Here is a 20,324-nt window from a genome sequence, read left to right on the forward strand (position 1 = left end):
TGCTGTCAGTGCAAAGCCCACTTCAAATCCTGTCTCCCTCTCTTTGCCCCTCCCCTGCTTGCTCACTTGCTCTCAAAAATAAATATTAAAAGAAAAGAAAAGAAAACAGATTCATAAATCATAAATTGAATATTACCAACTTCCACCACCAACAAACAATTTTTAAAACGTATGATGTATTTTAATACTTATTAAGTGTACTGAGCCAGGTACTACATAAAGAACTTCACTTCTATTATTCATGTTCACAATAACCCCTAAAAGATGTCGATTATTCATTTTACAAGTCAATAAAAGACTGGCAGGAGGGTCAGATGACACCTAAGGTACATGGCAAAGGCAATACTCAAACCAAGTTTTGATGGCTGGAGAGCCTGGCTGAACAAGCCTAGGCTTGTGACTCTCAGAACATGAAATGAAAAGCATTGCTGTCCAAATGATTTCTCTAAGACCACAGAGCTAGCTAGGGGCAGGACCAGCAGTAGAGCTTGGGGGCTTTTCACTGTTGGTCTACTGTTCTGGATTTTCCTACCTGCCTTCCCATGTCTGCCTTATGTAAATCAGACTGTCACATGGGGAAAGGAGAAATGAGTATAGGCTATGATTAACTCTTACACCTCAAAAGGGTATGTAGTTTATCATCCAATCTGGCCTTGAAAGAGCTCTCAAGAGCCGCTAAAGAAGTCTGTTTAGAATTATATTACTGGGGCCTACAGACCAGAAACACGTACAATAAAATGCTGCTCTGGTGCCAATTTAAAAATTGTAACTTTCATCTGGAATACACTGACCATTTGCCCAACAGAGGATGCGGATTCCAATGGAACTCAGGTGTCTCACTTTTTTTTTTTTTTTTTTTTTTTTGCTTAAAAAGAGCATTCTCTTTTTCCATTAAGAATAACTTGAGGAGGGGCGCCTGGGTGGCGCAGTCAGTTAAGCGTCCGACTTCAGCCAGGTCACGATCTCGCGGTCTGTGAGTTCGAGCCCCGCGTCGGGCTCTGGGCTGATGGCTCAGAGCCTGGAGCCTGTTTCCGATTCTGTGTCTCCCTCTCTCTCTGCCCCTCCCCCGTTCATGCTCTGTCTCTCTCTGTCCCAAGAATAAATAAACATTGAAAAAAAAATTTAAAAAAAAAAAAAAAAAGAATAACTTGAGGAGTGCCTGGGTGGCTCCGTCAGTTAAGTGTCTGACTTTTGATATTGGCTCAGGTTATGATCTCACAGTCGTGAGATGAAGCCCCAGGTCGGGCTCTGCGCTGAGCATGGAGCCTGGTTGGGTCTGTCTCTCTGTCTCTGTCTCTCTCTCTCCCTGCCCCCCTCCCTCACGCATACTCTCTCAATCTCTCTCTCTCAAAATAAACATTAAAAACTAATTTGAACATAACTGGTGTGACAAATATATATATTAAACTATCTTTAAGGTTATATCTGAACATTTCACATTTAGAAGCCAAACTACGATATATTTTCCAACCTTATCCCTGAGGCTCGGGTCATTAAACCACTCCAATAACTTTTTGCCCACTTCCATTGGGCTAGAAAGAAAAGTCCTGTAGGTCAAAAGGAAGTCTTCTATGAATGTTGGATCCACCACTGAATGCTCTTCCACCAAATGCATCGTTAATCTTTCTGAGGTGCCCTGTAACAAAAGGTTTAATCACTATCTCGTACAAATAATATCTATATGGTACCATAATTCCACGTTTTCAACATAAGATGAACTGGGTAGTAATATATATAATAATTTATCAAACTGCTGTTCATCAGGAAGTATAAAGATCTTTTTAACAGCTGGTAACTTTTAAGAGAAATCATACGTAAAAATGGGGGGAGGGATCTTAAGTTCTCATAACTAATGGATAATACAAAAAAAAAAAAAAAAAAATCCTTCCCACAAGATGGAGGCAAGTTTATCTTACCTTAATGACGATGTGTCCCTTTCTTGTTCCGGTCCTATCAAGTTCTCGGTGTTCTTTTACCATAACAATTTCCCCTTCCTCCTCAACTTTTTGCATGTTCTTTTCTACTTGGTTGAGAATACGGCAATAATCTTGCTGGGCTATGCAGACAAACTGGAACAAAATGTAAGTCACATGTTAATGATAAAGTGCTTGCAAGAGATCTAGCAGTACTAATAATTCAGTGTTTTAATTATTTAACACTGACATTTTTCCATGTCTTTCCCATACTCTCTAAATGAATGCAGTAATGAACCTTAATCTGACTTCTCTACTTTTTAATGTATTTCTTCTTTGGTCAAATCAAGTTTCATTTTTATCATATTTATATGTAGTTTATATTAAAAATCCTAACCATTTTAAAAATCAGAAGATAAAATTAAAAGAGTCCTTTTTCATGCCTCTTCTTTGAAGGTGGGATCTTAGGAGGATAAATATAAAAACATAATTACCACTTAGTAGGCTTTACAAGTTAGAAAAGATTTTAAAAGCAACAATTTTAAAATAAAAATGAAAAAAAAAGATCAAAATTCAAAGATACCCATGGAATAGATATTATACATTTGCTAATTATATTGATAAGAAATCAGTTTAGAAAGTTCGTTCAAAAAAGGTCCACAAAACAAGCCACCTACTTGTTAAACTCAAGTCATATTCCTTGTAACTAGTATTAAGGGCAATCCTTGCTCTTAAACAAAAAGTTAAAAATAATATGCATGGCAAGCCATTACTCCTCTGTGACCCCAAATATAAAAAATATTAGGGCTTAGGGCAAACCACTAAATTACATTTCTTAGTAATTTAAAAAGAAAGTGAAAAATGAATTAAAGCACTTATTACACAAATTAACCAGAAGTCAGTGAGGAGGAGACACGAGTTAGAGTATTTACAGTTTTGACTTAATGTTCATGATAGTATATTTATTTTTTTAAAAGATGGAAAACCAAATGTAATAATAATTATCATGAATATGACACCATCATCATCATTTTGTGGTGGCCTTATAGGAACTCTCCATTCACCTTCCTGGTCATCCCATAAAGAAGGTCCTACTATTGTCCCCATTGTACAAACAAAGAAAGAGCTGTACCAACAGCATGCTGATTTGCCCAATGTTTCATAATTACATGCTTGCTAATTAAAAAAAATTTTTTTCATGCACATCAAAATCTGGGAATAAAATAGAGCAGTATGTTAATAATTATTATTTCTGAATAATGCAAATTACAAGTGACTCATTTTATTTAATAAATTTTCTATATTTTCCATACTTTCCATACAATCAGTAAAGTTTTTTAAAAGAATAGCAGTGCTTCATACCTGAGCAATAGGTTACAATATTGTTTCTTCCAGAGCTGGTTGATAAAATCTCATTAATTTTTCTATTGGAATCATAAAGTTAAAATTCAAAAGGCATAGGCTTTTCTTATAATTACATATAGTTAAAAAAATTTTTTTTAATTTAAAAACACAATCCATTTCTATAACACTGACCACAGGTGTATACACGTTTTGAAATCTGTGGTCCTTAGTTCCTTGTCTCAAAAATAGTTTATTTTTTTTCTTTTTACAGGGCACCAAAATTGCTCTGTCTCCAAATAATTTTAGGTGATCTTTCTTACACTTATTTAGAGAACACAATTATATCATTTTCTCATTTATCTCCTAAAAAAGAAATACATTCCATAAGTTAAAAGGAGTAAGTAGATAGAGAAAAGAAAATGCTCTTAGGGGCACCTGGGTGGCTCAGTCAGTTAAGTGTCCAACTTGGGCTCAGGTCATGGTCACACGGTTCATTGGTTCAAGCCCGAAGCCAGGCTGTGTGCTGACAGCTTGGAGCCTGGAGCCTGCTTCAGATTCTGTGTCTCCCTCTCACTCTGCCCCTCCCCGACTTGTGCTCTCTCTCTCAAAAATAAATAATAAACATTAAAAAAGAAAGAAAATGATTTTAGAAGAGAAATGTACTAAAACTAATATTGACTGAAGGTTTAAGGAAATTAGAATAAGTTTGATTTGGAATTCTTAAAGCCTAAACTTTTTTTTAATGTTTTTTTTTTGTTTGTTTGTCTGTTTTTGTGTGTGTGTGTGTGAGAGAGAGAGAGAGAGAGAGAGAGAGTAGTGAGCAGGAGAAGGGCAGCAAGAGAGGGAGACACAGAATCTGAAGCAGGCTCCAGGCTTTGATATGTCAGCACAGAGCCCAACGGGGGGGCTTGAACCCATGAGCCATGATAACATGACCTGAGTCAAAGTCCAACCAATGCTTAACCCCCTGAGCCATCTAGGCACACCCTTGAGAGATATTTTTGTCACTTCTGTACCAAACTGAAGTACCATCCAAAAAGAAAATAAAACCCAACTGAATTTCTAATATGGACATACATATCTAAAAAGAAATAAATAATAGGTAAAAACATTTATCTGTATTTTTATTAGCAGATTTATTTTTGCTTTAAGAAGTCTGAAGATATAATAAGAAATTCATACGCAAGACATAATTTTAATTGGTATGATGAAGCCAGCTGAAAAATTGTGAACTATGTACATAATTATTTTGATGAGGTTTTATACTTTTAAATAGCTGTAAGCATATGAAAGTAATGTAAACCTTGGCATTCTGATATAAAATAAAAATGCAAACAAGATTTGGCTTACAAAAGGCCAAAGGCAGCTTACATTGCAGGATTGTTTTTTGGGCACATGATATCACAACTGATATTTAGTAGAAAAATTATAATAGACGATAAAAGGATGAAGTAAAATTAAATGTCAACCATAATACAGTATTGTCAACTTTCCCATGTAACTGCTTTCTCCAAAACTACTTAAATTCAGTGTCATTAGCTCCCATGGTCTCTGGAAAAAGGGAGTCTAACAGGTTTACCTTAAGAAGTTAGAGCTATTTAAACTGGCATTTTGTGGTCTGTAAGGGAAATTCATGCCTAATTGTTCACACAGGGATCCCAGGGTTAGTTCCCCATTGAGGGTGTAGGGTAAGGCTAAGCAATGCCTGATGTGTTACTGGCAGGCCTAAGACACAGGCGGTAGTGAAGAAAAAGGGGAGAAGGAAAAGAAGAGTGGGAGAGAAGAGCAGGAATGGAAAAGAGGGATAGAAGTGGGAAGGAGAAAAGAAGGAGGCACATATGGGGAAACGGAAAACCATTACCAATTGCCTGGTACCATAGGGTGTCTATATCTAGCCCTGCCTTTGTCTTTCAAAGCGAACAGAGGAACAAGCACAAACAATGAAAGGAGAGAACTGAAAGAGGAACACACAAAGTAGGGATCCAAAGCAAAATAGAACTTTGAGCATATCATGGGATCCAAACAAACAGAAATAAATGTTAAATATAATCCACTCATTGTGGATCAGGTTTACTATGAGCTCAACTAAATATCACATTATTCAATATTTACTTTTGGAACCCACTGGACTATAAGAAAATTAAGGCCAGTCCTAGGCGAAGTTGCCTCTTCTTGGTAAGGAGAACAGCATTTTTGTTCATCTCATTTAATAACTGTTAAATGCCTACAAGGTGCTCAGTAGAATGATATAAACTTATGGAGGCCATCTTATGGATGAATGAAAATATGATTCTCATTGTTTCCTTTACTTCCCCTAACAAGAGGATGATCTAACATTTGTAGATAACTTACTGACAGATATGACATTTTAACAGAAATACACTAAAATACTACACCAACACAAGCGTTACATTAAGTCTAACTTCATTCTCCAGCCTTGTTCTCCTACTGAGGGAACGAATGTCAGGCCTGAGCAGATGAGTCAGTGCAGGTACAAGAGTGATTCTTGAAGCCCCTTATTTAAGATCTTCCTTTTACAGTGGCTTAGACTGGAGTGGAGAGAAGAGACTTTTCTCGGGTTTCTCACCAATTTCTCATCTAGTAAATAGAATAGACTCTCTTCCCTGACATCTTCTTTCTCTTCTTTTCCCAGAATTCCAAAATAAATATTTAACGTTACCTGGTACATCTGATATTACTTAAGTACTCTGTAATATTCAGTCATATAGCATTTTTAGCAATTATTCTGAAATATGTCTATGCCTCTAATATCATTTTAGTTCCATGATTACAAATTTCTAACAAAAGGGGCTGGTCAATTAAGAGGTATTAATGTAATCGATGAATTCTCAGAAATAAAATAACTTTTTAACTTGCCCTTTAAGGGTACAGACTCTGACTATGTACCAGGGAGGAACTGATAACAGATAATAGGATAGGGAAACCTTTAACAAATTCCTAGTTTGTTTTGGACCAAGTATGGCTTTATTATATTTTGTTGGAGTACAGTTCCAAAGCTGAAACATCATCTATAATCTCTTTTACAAACACATTTCTAGGTCAAATAAAGACTCCAAGATTTACCTACCATTTTGTTTTCTTCTATTATGCCAAATAATTGAGACTTGACTATATTTAGAATGTTCTTCTGGCATTACTATTCAAAACAATGAATTCACAACCATTTATTTTTTCTCTACAGTGCTTACTGAAGGAATTATTTGGCAACATTACTTTCGGCAACATTATTCTCTAGGTAAGATAATTGTATTTGTAGGGGCGCCTGGGTGGCTTAGTCGGTTAAGCGTCTGACTTTGGCTCAGGTTATGATCTCCCGGCTCATGAGGTCAAGCGCTGTGTTGGGCTCTGTGCTGACAGCTCAGAGCCTGGAGCCTGCTTCAGATTCTGTGTCTCCCTCCCTCTCTGTCCCTTCCCCCACTTGTGCTCTGTCTCTCTCTCTCTCAAAAATAAATAAATGTTAAAAAAAAATTTATTTATAGCCATGGTCATTTTCTCTTTTAGTAAGTAAAGTGCTTAAAATGAAAATTTAAAAGAGTATTATTTTACATTTATCAGACACTATAAAAATTCAATGATGTTCTTTTAGAACAAAGTATATTCAGATGTATTTCAGACTACAGACCATTAAATACAGTGGGCACTTACCATTAATTGGTCTAAGTCAAATCTTTTGGTTTATTTACATTAAAACATTTTATCTTTCAAAGACTTTTTTTCAGAAGAGAAGACATAAATTTTATACACTTGATAACACAAGTATCTTAAATTTATTTCTCAATAATACAGAGGTTATCAGCTATAATCAATCTAACTAAATTTCACATTTGGTCTCCACATTTTCTCTAGTCTTTTATTAAATGCTTTTATTTATTTATTGTTTAGTGTTTGTTTATTTTTGAGAGAGAAAGAGATACAGTGTGAGCAGAAGAGGGGCAGAGAGAGAGGGAGGCACAGAATCCAAAGCAGGCTCCAGGCTCTGAGCTATCAGCACAGAGCCCAATGCGGGGCTCGAACCCACAAACCGCAAGATCTTGACCTGAGCCAAAGTTGGACGCCCAACCAAATGAGCCACCCAGGCGCACATAAATGCTTTTAAATAATGATTATTAACACAATATCAACACTAACATTTTTCTTTTGCTATCATGTATTTTCTTTTAATCAGTAATTACTTTTTTACCAAGAAGTCCTTCTACTGATTCATACTATGATTTTCAGGACTTTTATTGTTTTTAATTTTTTTAATGTTTATTTATTTTTGAGAGAGAGTGAGAGAGGGTGTGAGCGAGGGAGTGGCAGAGAGAGAGGGAGACACAGAATCCAAAGCAGTCTTCAGGTTCTGAGCTGTCAGCTCAGGGCCCAATGCGGGGCACGAACTCAGGAGCCACAAGATCATGACTTGAGCTGAAGTTGGATGCTTAACCAACTGAGCCACCCAGCCGTTCCTGATTTTCATGACTTTTAAATCAATTCCTTATCTTGCATGTATTTAAATAAAAACACTGTATAACTATATCACATCATCTTTATTAATCTATTTCTTTTCATAATGGGTGTTTTACTTCTATATTTTTTGATGAACAGATTATCAAACTATTATTAATGGAAATTTTAAAATACCATATTTACAGAACACTTTTTTTAAATAAAACATATTTACAGAACACCTAGTTATGTGGAGTCCAAACAACTTTATTATTTTTTTTTTAAGTATGCTTTATACCAAATGTGGGGCCTGAACTCATGACCCTGAGATCAAGAGTTGTATTCTCTACTGACCAAGCCAGCCAGGCACCCCAAGTCCAAACAACTTTAAGAAAGATTTATTTTTAATTTCCTAGGGTGTGATAACATTCTACTTTAAAATCATATTTAAAATTCTAAAAGATGACCTATTTATGTAGGCAGAAAAATCTTACCCCAACTGTATAGACGTGTTAAGCATAAAATATACATATACATTTTTAATGATATTTTATACCTGGCAGTCATCCACCTTTGTTCTCATTACTCCTTTCATGTATTCTTTGTCCATGGTAGGAGAGACACCAAAACTATTTCCCATACATAATATTTCTGCTTTTCCATCTGGATAAGTTACTTCCACAGAACCATTCAGAATCACTGACCAGGAATCCAGCTAATTCAAAAAAATGAAGACAAAGCAGAAAATTATGGTCATGCAGCTGTAAATGCTAGAATGGTCTCTACAAATGATTTAGCAGATTTTTCATTTTGAAGATGGAATAACTCAAGTGAAGTTAACTGTTTACTAAATCGAAAGAACAAGGAATAAAGCAAAGCACAGCCATGGATCTATGTATTTCCTCATGCCCAGCTAGGGGTACATGTCATTCCACTCTTTTAATTTGACTTTGGGCATTCTTCTCTAAAATGACACAAGGAAAAAGAATTCTTCTGTTCCCCCAAACATATGTAAGCAATATAAAATGATCACCACTGCCTCAATAAGAATATCATTGTGTTCTGACAAAAGGCATACAATGAACATTTAAAGTTATAAAAATCTGAGAAGTTAATATATCAAAGTATTTCTATCAGTAGCATATGAAATATTATAAAAAATAAAAATATTAGATTTGAAATATTTTGACATAACAATCAGTGTATCATAATTCTTAAATTATTCAAACTAATTGTTGCTCATTGTTTTTTAAGAGGAAAAAATAAGAATTGGTTTTTTGTTCACTTGCTGTACTAAGAGACCCTCAAACAGAAATTTCATGACAGAAATGTTCACTAACCTCTTCACCATCATTTAGCACTATGGTCCCAGCTCTTTCCACGACTGCAAACACCATAACAGCACAAAGTTCTCGTCTCACTGACATAGTCATATTGGCAAAAGCAGGCAATTGGTGCATAAATTCTAAGAGTTGTTCTAAAAGGCAAAAGATATTGTAAACATTAATCAGCAATTATTTATCTATTTAGTTTATTTATTTGAGAGACAGAGTGAGAGAGAGCAAGGGAGGGGCAATGAGAGAGAGAGAGGGAGACAGAGATTCCCAAGCAGACTCCACACTGTCAGCACAGAGCCTGATGTGGGGCTCAAACTCACGAACCATGAGATCATGACCTGAGTCGAAACCAAGAGTCGGATGCTCACCCAACTGAGCCACCCAGGTTCCCCACTACAACTTTTTTTTTTTTAAACCAAGCATTCAAAAATAATGTTCTAGGGTTCTTTCTTTTTAAATGTCCTACAAAACTGCCCACTGGAAAATATAATTACTTCAAATATTGTTAGTACAAAAGCTGAACTTCTTGCAGGTAAACGAAGAACTGTCACTATGGAAGTGGTGACATTTACTTATTGATTTAGGAATGCTGGTATACATTGTGATTCAAATTCTAATGGGAATGAAGAAATTAATAAACTTCAAATGGAAAATTTCTATTGAAAATCAGCTGTGATCTTATTAAGGCTAATTAAAGGGTGAAATGATAAGCTGAAATGAAATAGAGGTCTGAGAATTCTCCAAAAAAAAATCAATAGGTCTATTCTAGTGCCTTCTGGGCAGGTAGACACCCCAAACAGCAGAAATAACCACTTTCAATGTAAAGATAGCCCATGATTTAGAAACCAAGGGATATTTTCTATGGATTAAGACAAATTTATAAAAATTAATCAATTAAAAACTGTATTATGCCAAGTGAAATGAGTCAGAGAAAGACAAATATATGATTTCATTAAATATGTGGAATTTAAGAAACAAAACATATGAACACAGGGGAAGGGAAAGAAAAATAAAGATAAAAATGGAGAGAGATGTAAACCATAAGAGACTCTTAAATATAGAGAACAAACTGAGGGTTGCTGGGGGGCTGGGGGGGGTTTGGGGTTAAATGGGTAACGGGCATTAAGGAGGGCACTCGTTGGGATGAGCACTGGGTGTTATATGTAAGTAATGAAATCACTGGGTTCTACTGAATCCAACACCACACAGTATGTTAACTAACTTGAATTTAAATAAATAAAATTTAAAATGTTATATCACAAATACAAATGAAAATTGATATGTTATTTTTTTTATCCCACAGACTGGCCAAAACAGAGAAAAGTTTCAGTCTTCCTGTTGGCAATGCTGTGGAGAAACAGCTTAAACTTTGATACAGTTGTAGCTGTTGACAAGATGGATGACTTCACAGTCTTTTCTAGTCCTGTGGTCTCTATTTTTAATTTTTTCTATTATTAGGTAGCTTTACTAATTACTAAGTTCTTTCCTTACTCCTCACTATGGCTCTATGAGGTGCATGTTTTCTTTCTCATTTCACAGGGAGAAAACAGGCTCAAAGTCATATAATTAGGAAGTGACAGTGATGATTCAGGACCGTCTGCCTCCAAACCTCCTGCTGGACATTATAGGTAATGATAAAAGAGCACAAGGTATATGTCAGACATCACTTGAATACTTATTAGTTATATTGCTTTGGGAAAGCTGATTAATTTACTTAAGGCATGTTTCCCTCATTTATGAAAGAACAATATAATACCTACCCTTTGTTGGACAGCTGTGACAAATACAATAGAGATAATAAAGTCCTTAGAGAGTAAATATTCAATAAATAAGAACAGCTATTATTGTCATTGTTATCATACTCATATCATTCAAATTTCTAAGTAAAAATTCTGCTATATTTTTCTTGTCCTCACGTAATGAAACTGTCCCTGTGTACATTCCATCTATCTGTTAGGATTTAGTGACACATTTATGTTATTGGAGATACAGTAGTTTGTTCACTGCAAAAACAACACAGAATAGAATGATCTATTCTGTGAAAACATTACATTTATAGAAGGTCAGATGAAGTGTTTTTCTCGGGTCCAGATGGGTAATGTCTCTTCTGATTAGACCCTACGTCATCGCCCTGTAAAAGACTTTCATAACAGAGTGGCTTCGGAATCAGGAGAATAACACTGATAGGTGGTACCCAGGGACTCTGTCCAAGAAGACAGTGTTCTTCAACCTGACCCAGACTGATGTGCCAGGAAATCAATATACTGTTGCAACCAGCATTTTTTTTTTTTTTACAACCAGCATTTTAAAAACAAGAGAATCAAAGCACATAACTTATAGAATAAGTTCTGTTTAGTGAAACTTTTATTTCTGGAAGGAGTGGGTGTGTTTGGGTCATATAAATAAAATATATTTATTCCTTGGGACAGCAATAAACCAATTTTTAATACCACTGCAATTATCTATTATATATGGGAGGTAACAATCATTGTGTTACAAACACACTGACCTTTTGATCTGAAGCAAAAACACAAATGAAAAAGCTAGTATATCACTGTTAGTTCTGCAGTTATAAGCCTCTCTTTTCTTCAGCTATTACTGCCCTACCCCTCACCATAAGGTAATAAAATATTACCTATAGAACACACATTTTGCTTTCTTCCCCCTCCTTCCCCAATAATACTAAATTTCCTTGGACAAGTGAAGATTCATGGTCTTAAGAAGAATATGAGACCAGAAGTCAGAAATGTTTTAAATTCAACATAATATGACATAATAGACAATAAGTCAAATTACGACCACATATATGATTGAAGAATATGAGTATATGAAGTATAAAATATATTTACTAATACTTGCTATAATGATTTGAAGTGCCTTGCATAGACATTGTTCTTGCTTTTTGGAAGATTCCTGCTCCATTAATGGGTTATGAAATCAAGTTGTGATACAGGAGTAATGACTAAGATTTAAAAAAATATGACAGGATAGAAAATATTTGTGTATCACATATAATATGGATAAATAATAAAGAAGACAGAAAAGATCTGATGATAGTAATGTACATAATGTCTAGGCTCAGCTGAAAAACTAAAAATAAATAAATGCTTAACCAGATGGTATCTAAGAGTTAAGTCTCCCAAAGATTCAACAATAGTGTTGCTGGTTTTGTAGTAACCTGTATTTATTACACTGGATAATTAGTGCAATTAAAACAATAAAGAATTTCTATCACTAATCTTCACAAAATAAATATAAAACAGGAGCATTTGGCTATAGGGGCTCAACATAAACTCTGGTAATGCCAGAGGGATCTTACAGAGTTCAAGCAATTAGGGTTAGTCAAGAGTTCAGGGGCTGGAATGAGTAAAAGACAGTTCCTAGAACATGGCAAGAAGAAGCCATGGACTGAAGAAGCAGGACTACTTTCTTCTATGTTGCTTGGAAGAATCTATTAGAATAATACATTAATTAATAATATTTTATTTTGTTAGGAAAGGAATATTTCCATTTATGAAAAAAGACCTTTTTTCCTTAAAGTTTATTTTGAGGGGCAGAGGGGCAAAGAGAGAATCCCAAGCAGACTCCCTGCTGACAGCACACGGATTGATCCCACAAACTCTGAGATCATGACCTGAGCCGAAATCAAGAGTAAGATGCTCAACTGACCGAGCCACCCAGGCGCCCTGAAAAAAGACATTTTTAAACACTTTTTTTCTAGTCAATGTGACACAAAGAAAGGCCAGATAATCAGCTTACAGACACCGCAAGCGATGTCAATATAAAAATTAGCTTATTTGCTTGGTTTAATTTTGTATAAAAACTGGTTACTATTAAGATGTTTTTGAAAAATCTGTGGAGTTTTGTTTTTGTTTTTGTTTTTTTTGGTGCTATATTGAAGGGGAGAAAAAAGAACTCTTTGGAAGGGATCTTTGAAAAGTATGTCTCTACCTTAATGTGTAAAGGCCTCAAAAAAGAAATTAAATTCACAACCATTCGATAACTGAGTACCTACAGAATTATGAGCTAGAGAGCAAAAAGGAATAAAGTCCTTTCCTTCAAAGTATTGAAACAAAGGTACACACACCCAAGAATCTATGGGAACCCCAAAGCAATTTTTTTAATTCTTGCAGCTTTTAAAATATGTTAGCAATTTCATTTGATTCAACTTTGATTCTGCCCACCCCCCCACCTCCCAACACACCATTCCTTCTCTATTTCATGGGGTTAGAGGAAGGTGGTTAGGAACAGAGGCATCCAGAGAGAGCATCATTTAGAAGTTTGTAGTTTTTATGAAAGGTATCTGTTGTAACTAAATACTGGCAGATCAGTTAGATTTAACAAGAGTAACAGCAAAAAAGCTAAAAGTGCTCACATGTGGTTTTGTCTTGAGGAGACAGAATATAAGCTCTTCCAAGACCTCTTGTAGAGCAAACAACACTCATAAGGCTTTATCTTTAATAATAATGGTTTATTATTTTAAATAAAAGTATATTTGATAGGAGCAAGCATCAGAATCATCTCTGCTTGCAAGTGAATTGGTATTCAAGTAAATGTTATTCACTGGAGGTTATATCAACAAGCACATTTTAAAAAAAAGATAGCTTTGTATTCTTTTGAAGGAATCAGCATAGCATTTGCTTTCCAGAAATTCTGGAAAAGATACCTTCTCAGATATGAAGTGAAAATCTTAAATTTCCAGGAATGACATGCTGTATGATTTTAATAATTATTTTCTTCTATAACTGTACTAAAATGAACATATTCAAAAAAGAAGATACATTAACTTACAAAAGAATAATTTCCACATCTATCTGTTCATAAGCAATGTTCAATCTTATTTAAAAATTAAAAAAAAAAACAACCTATGAGCAAGGATTCTGGAGTAAGATGGCAAATTGAATACACTTCCAATTTCACTTTCTGTTTAAGGACACTTTTAAAAAGAAGTCGACAAGGACAAAGAGAATGGGACAGTGTAATACAACTTTGGACACTGCAAATCAAATGAATGTGTATGTGGTATTAGACATAAGAAAGTGAAACCCAATGTTTTCAGTGGGTAAAACAGAACCACTCTAATTTATGCTGCAGAACCCTCAAGAGACTTGCAAACTGCCAGCACCTTTGCAACGGGAGTGCAGGTGGTAGAGAAGGAAATGGGCTGGAGTCAGGGATGGGTATCTGTGAAGCCTTTAAGTCCTTACTCCAGCAAAAATTATCCAGAAAGGGTTAACACAGAACACATTTCTTCACTGGGGGCCACAGGCATAGGTGGCTCCCCTTTTCACTTCCTTCATGTCTGAGCCCTTTCCTCCTAAAATAGGCTCCATTCTGTTCATTCCTCAACCTCCATCACTCCCTAATCCCCACTTTATTCTTCAGACTGAAAGAGAGCAAGGATCTTACCTGCCTGTTCCCCTCTGAGTTGCCAGGACTTAAAAAAAGGTTCAGTACATAGAAGGTGCTCAATCACATTAGCTGCATGAATGAATGGTTACCAACATGGTATATTCATCTATAAATACTTACCAATCCTATAAATTTTAAATTTGTTTTTAAATATCTAATACAAGTTGTTGGTTTTTTCATCCTTAATTTTCTAGCGTATGTATATAGAGTAGGTGGTAAAAGATTTTCTTCATCATGTTTGTTTCCTTCACAACACATGCAACCAGCCACTTATAACTATGCCCATACTGTCCTATATCTAGTCCCAATAGAGCAAGTTCCTTGAATTTGTCTGCAAATATATATCAGCCAAAAAGAGTTGGGAGAGTGGTAGGACAGATTATCTGGGCTCAGGCAAGGGTGCTTACAGATTCCAGACCTGTGGTAGACACAAGGCGCTCTACAGAAGTTGCCCTGACTCCTAGCATTCGAAGGAAGAAGCCTGAGTGCAGAAGGTGTACCTGAACACTAAACCATTATTACACAGTCATCTCTTATTCTGATGGGAAAGTGGGTAATGGAACCTTCAAGGATGGGGAAAACAGATACAAAGCCACTTGGATTTCTAACCTTAGGATGCACTTAAAGAAAGTCTAAACCCCCTGCAGCTCATATACTACTAAGTTTTCCACTCAGTCCCATCTTCAGATGGAACCAGAGTAAAAGCAAAGTCATCTACATGGCAATTTTACCAGTTGTCATTGACTGGTATTTACATAGGGAAAACGTGAGCATTATAGGAATAGTGCTCACAAGAAAAATAATAGGAATAACACTATATGGAAGACTACTTTTTTCTTTTTTTTGTCATAAAGTAAGCTGAGAAGGGGCTCATGTGGTAGAGTTTTATAAGAAGTTTTATCATTTGTAGACTTCAGAACATAATGATTGAATAAAATTGATTCTTTAAACTTTTTTTCAACAAATGCTACTGCTTATGCAAGGGAAAATTATAAATTAATGACTTTTTAAAGCCTACTATTCTTGGGCTCTATTTTATCAGGCCATTTTACCCTAAATATTTTAAATTGCTCTTAAATTCATTTTCTTTTTTTTTTTTTTTTTTAATTTTTTTTTTTCAACGTTTATTTATTTTTGGGACAGAGAGAGACAGAGCATGAACGGGGGAGGAGCAGAGAGAGGGAGACACAGAATCGGAAACAGGCTCCAGGCTCTGAGCCATCAGCCCAGAGCCCGACACGGGGCTCGAACTCACGGACCGCGAGATCGTGACCTGGCTGAAGTCGGACGCTTAACCGACTGCGCCACCCAGGCGCCCCTTAAATTCATTTTCTTATCCAAACTTACCAATGTCATCATCTGTCCTGTCAATTGGATCCTTCTCTAGGCAGTCTCTCACAATGTCCCTGCTCATCAGAGGATCTGATGCCCTCTCAATGTCTTCTTCATCATCATCGTCCTCAGAATCCACTGCTGTTTCTGGCAACCCACTCAGGTCCATATCACCAGCCTCGCTTTCTGTGGCCTTAAAAGAGACCAAAATAATTTTTTTTATTTTTTATTGTTTTTAACGTTTATTTATTTTTGACACAGAGAGAGACAGAGCATGAACGGGGGAGGGTCAGAGAGAGGGAGACACAGAATTGAAACAGGCTCCAGGCTCTGAGCTGTCAGTACAGAGCCCGACGCAGGGCTCGAACTCACAGACCGCGAGATCATGACCTGAGCCGAAGTCGGCCACTTAACCGACTGAGCCACCCAGGCGCCCCAAGACCAAAAAATAATTTTTAAAAATTATTTTAAGCAAGTCTTTTTGTACCCAAAAGAAATAAGAGCAAGTCTAGTTTGAAATATTAAAATTTTAGTATATTGATTTGTCTGTAACTAAGCATGTATTCAATATCAACAAATATTTATGCACTAGGCACTATGTAAGAAGAATCACTTATAGAAAACAGGAGTGATTTAATCTCCTATTAAACTTTTAGTTGGGATTAATGATCTTATCTCAAAAATTCTGATTTCTTATCTGAGCTGTCATATGCTCCTGAAACAGTAGAATAAAGAAGAAAAAGACAGTGTTTGTTTTCACTCCATTTTTCAAAGAGAATGGCTTAAGCTAAGAGCCTAAGGGTAATGACTGATTCTGAGCAATTCCTTCTCCAAAAGAACAGGTGTGGATTTATTAATGCCAAGAAGACTCAACAACTTCTTTCCTATTAGGTGGTCTTTATGGAAAAGTGAAGCATAAATCAAAGATAACTTTATAAGTATGTGAACAAAACATTAACATTTACTTTGATTATACCAATGTCCACTCTCCAATTATAAATCACCAAAAAATATTAAAAGACCATATGCCTACAGGTAACACATTCTTCATTCCTCAACAAGATGACCTTATCACCAATCAAATTTCAAGTAATCAAGTACTTAAATGTTAGTCATTAGAGTCACGAACTTCAAAATGATCTTTTCTCCTGGGCTATCTCAAGGCTAGGACAGCTATCCTATTCAGGTCATTCTATAGCCTGCTGTGATTATCATCTCCACAATATATATGAATGTTATCATATCAACCTTACTTGACATTATACCCAAAATTTACTAACTGCTTAAGCTATGAAAGTCTTGAACATCACGTTTTGCCAGATAAAATATTAAACTCTTAAAAAGTCTGTTATAAAACCATGAACTTCCTAGAAAACATGTATTATAAAGTTCACTAACTTCAAATAACTTGTAGTTCACGTGGTTTTCAAAGACATTAAAGGCCGTCTTATTTTTAAGAATAGGCAAAAACATTTATTAAAAGTGAAAGATAAAAATATAAACTGCTGAACTTCCTCCTCCTCCTCCTCATCCAACACCCAATATTTACAATGTGCCAGGAACTACTCTGTTTTATATGTATTAACTCATTTAATCTTCAAAACTATCCTATGAAGTGTTATTACTGACTTTTATTATTCTTCAAACATTCTCGTAAACGGAAATTATTGCAGAATCAAGATTAGAACGCTGGGGGGCACCTGGGTGGCTCAGTCAGTTAAGTGTCTGACTTCGGCTCAGGGCGTGATCTCATGGTTCGTGAGCTCGAGCCCTGCATCTGGCTCTGCGCTGACAGGCAGAGCCCACTTTGTATCCTCCATCTCCCTCTCCCTGCCCCTCCCCTGCTTGCACAGCGCGCGCGCTCTCTCTCTCTCTCAAAAATAAACATTAAAAAAAAAAAAAAAAAAGATTAGAACCTAGGAATTCTGTCTCTACAGTCTTAACCACAACCTAATCTATCTCTTTACAACAGATATTACATATGAATGTGGCTTATATAGGGATCTATACTTTTTTTTTAAATTTAACTGGGTATTTAAAGAAAAATTTTATCATTTTCTTATCAAAGTTTTACTTTTCTCAAGTCTTGGTTTATACTGCAAAACATAAGATTTAATCCTACCTTTGAAGCAATACAAACAGGTATTAATATTTTATAAGTTTAACAAAATAATTTTAATGACATTTTTAGTTCTTTAGGTACAATTTCCTAAACTAAAATACATACATTATAAAAAAAAAAAAACTAAGGGGAAAATAATAAAGAATACTTAATGAAGACAGAATAATTAAAAATGGAAAACCTAATGTCTACAAAAGCTCTTTAAATAATGGCCTTAGTAAATACTACTGCTTGGGTTAAGACCATTATCAGCAGAGCAGTGGGAGAGCAGTAAGGCCTTGTAGGCTTGCGGTTTTCAAGTACTCGATAAAACATATGTAGCAGTTATTTTACTTTTAGTTGAATTAACACTTCACTGGAGCCTTTGTGGCATTTGATATTTCCTCAGTTTGTTCATTTTCTTGATATCCTTTAAAAAATGAAAATAATCTCTTAAGAACTGTGTTCAGAATACAATATATGGAATCACTTTTGATTTCAGTAAATCATAGAGCTTTTGGCATTGTTCTGAGACTATTACTAGTTTTTTGGGGTTTTTTTTGAGACTATTACTACTTAGCTATAATATACATCTACATCTATATTAGGCTATCCATGTGGAAGGGAAATTAGTTTAGGACAGGAATTATTTGCCTAACTGAATTAACTGTGGCACACTCAGAAACACATCTCCTAATTTAAATTCAGAATTCACAGAATTGTCTGTAGATTCTAGAATGAAACAGAAGTAGAACTTGACATGATGTATTATGCCAAGCCTGTGATCAGAGAAATTAGGCCAATACTGTTATTATCACAGCCTTATTTCTGAAGTCCAGAAATGTGACAATTTGCTAATGTTTGCTATGTTTACATTTTCACCCCAGTTTCACCTTAACATTGAAGATTATTATTCATCACCTTATATTTTCAAATATACAATCAGCCCTCTGTATGTACATTCTTTAATATTAGCTGAAATTGAAGGGACTACTAGAGACAGAAATAAAAAATAAAAATAAAAAACTTCTAAATAATATAGTTATATAGCTTATAGTGTTTCTTTAAATTTTAAACATCTAAAATACAGTAAGAGATACAAAATATATTCTGTAACATTCCTAAGAAATCATTACTGTCATTTAAATGAATTATATGTAAGTGTTAAATAAAACAAAAAGACTCCTTCTTCTTCTTCTTTTTTTTTTTTTTAAATGAAGTAAGCTCTAAGCCCAACATGGGGCTTGAACTCAAGAACCCCATGCTCTATTGACTAAGCCAGCCAGGTGTCCCAGAACAAAAAGCCTTTTAAATGTGAATTGGATTAATCTCTCCACAACTGAACCTTCCACCCCATTTGTGTTAACGATCGTTAGTTGTTTTCTATCTCTGTTATGTGTATTCCATTCCTAATTCATTCATGAAATAACGCTCACTAAACCAGTAACTTAGATTATTTTTCTAAATAAATATCCATTATATTTTAAAACACTACAGAATTCCTTTATTTAATTTTTTTTTTTTTTTTTTTTTTTTTTTTTTTTAGTGAGCTGTAGGCCCAACATGGGGCTTGAACTCACAACACTGAGATCAAGAGTTGGAGGCTCTACTGACTGAGCCAGGCAGGTGCCCTTCCAGAATTTCTTTTAATAATAAATTTTAAATAGAACTTGATAACAATTTTTTTAGGAGTCTACTAATGCCATAATACTACTGCTTCATGAACAATAAAACTTTTGGAGACTGGAGTGAAATGCTTACTGAACCAACACCAACTGGTCTACAGGAGAAGTGTACTAAACTTAGGAGGAGGGCCTAGAACCCAGTAGTTACTGAATTTACATTTGCTAAATAAACAAACTCAGGGTTTAGTAATTCAGATCTCAGCTCTACCATTTATTACGTGACTTTAGCAAAATTACTTAACCTCTATGACTCCAGTGTTATCAGTAGAGTTATATCCTCCCACTCATACCACTGTTCTTGGATTGAATAAGGGGAAAGAAAAGAACGCCAATTACAGGCCACATCAAAAGACAGTCCCTTCCTCAAGGGAACACATTTTTTATATCAGCATTTGTGTATCTTTACCTCTCCCCATCGCACCAGCGAAGCTTACGCACGATTTGTACTGGCAGAATTTGTCAAAAAACCAAAGCTCTGTTAAATAATGCAACCCCTTACTTATTGTAAAAAAAACTGTCACTCAGACTAATTGCAACCATTTAATTCTGGCTAAATGGCTCATACAACAATTATAAGAATAGTGATCCTATACTGAATGACTACCATACACATAAAAATCTTCACATCAATTCAGCAAATTAGGATTATTACCCCTGCTTTTCAGATGAGAAAACACTAGGAAAATCAAACTGTTCAATGCAAACAAAACCAAACCTAGTAATTGTGTTGGGTCTTAAACTCAGGTCTGACGAA

General features: G+C 35.3%; 1 protein-coding gene across 11 annotated transcripts in view; it reads right to left on the bottom strand.

The window, feature by feature from the left end:
- The window catches only part of RAPGEF2 (Rap guanine nucleotide exchange factor 2), a 247,027-nt gene that overhangs the window by 26,388 nt on the left and 200,315 nt on the right, over nucleotides 1-20,324 (bottom strand). For all 11 annotated transcript variants that reach the window (XM_030312818.1, XM_030312814.1, XM_030312815.1 and 8 more), the window contains 5 exons: nucleotides 15,800-15,977; nucleotides 9,044-9,180; nucleotides 8,260-8,418; nucleotides 1,917-2,069; nucleotides 1,472-1,636 (listed from right to left, as the gene is read on the bottom strand). In XM_030312818.1, coding sequence (XP_030168678.1) covers nucleotides 1,472-1,636; nucleotides 1,917-2,069; nucleotides 8,260-8,418; nucleotides 9,044-9,180; nucleotides 15,800-15,977 — 792 coding nt within the window. The remainder of the gene's footprint in view (nucleotides 1-1,471; nucleotides 1,637-1,916; nucleotides 2,070-8,259; nucleotides 8,419-9,043; nucleotides 9,181-15,799; nucleotides 15,978-20,324) is intronic.

The sequence above is a fragment of the Lynx canadensis genome, chromosome B1 (genome assembly GCF_007474595.2).
Source record: "Lynx canadensis isolate LIC74 chromosome B1, mLynCan4.pri.v2, whole genome shotgun sequence".
Taxonomy (NCBI): Eukaryota; Metazoa; Chordata; class Mammalia; order Carnivora; family Felidae; genus Lynx; species Lynx canadensis.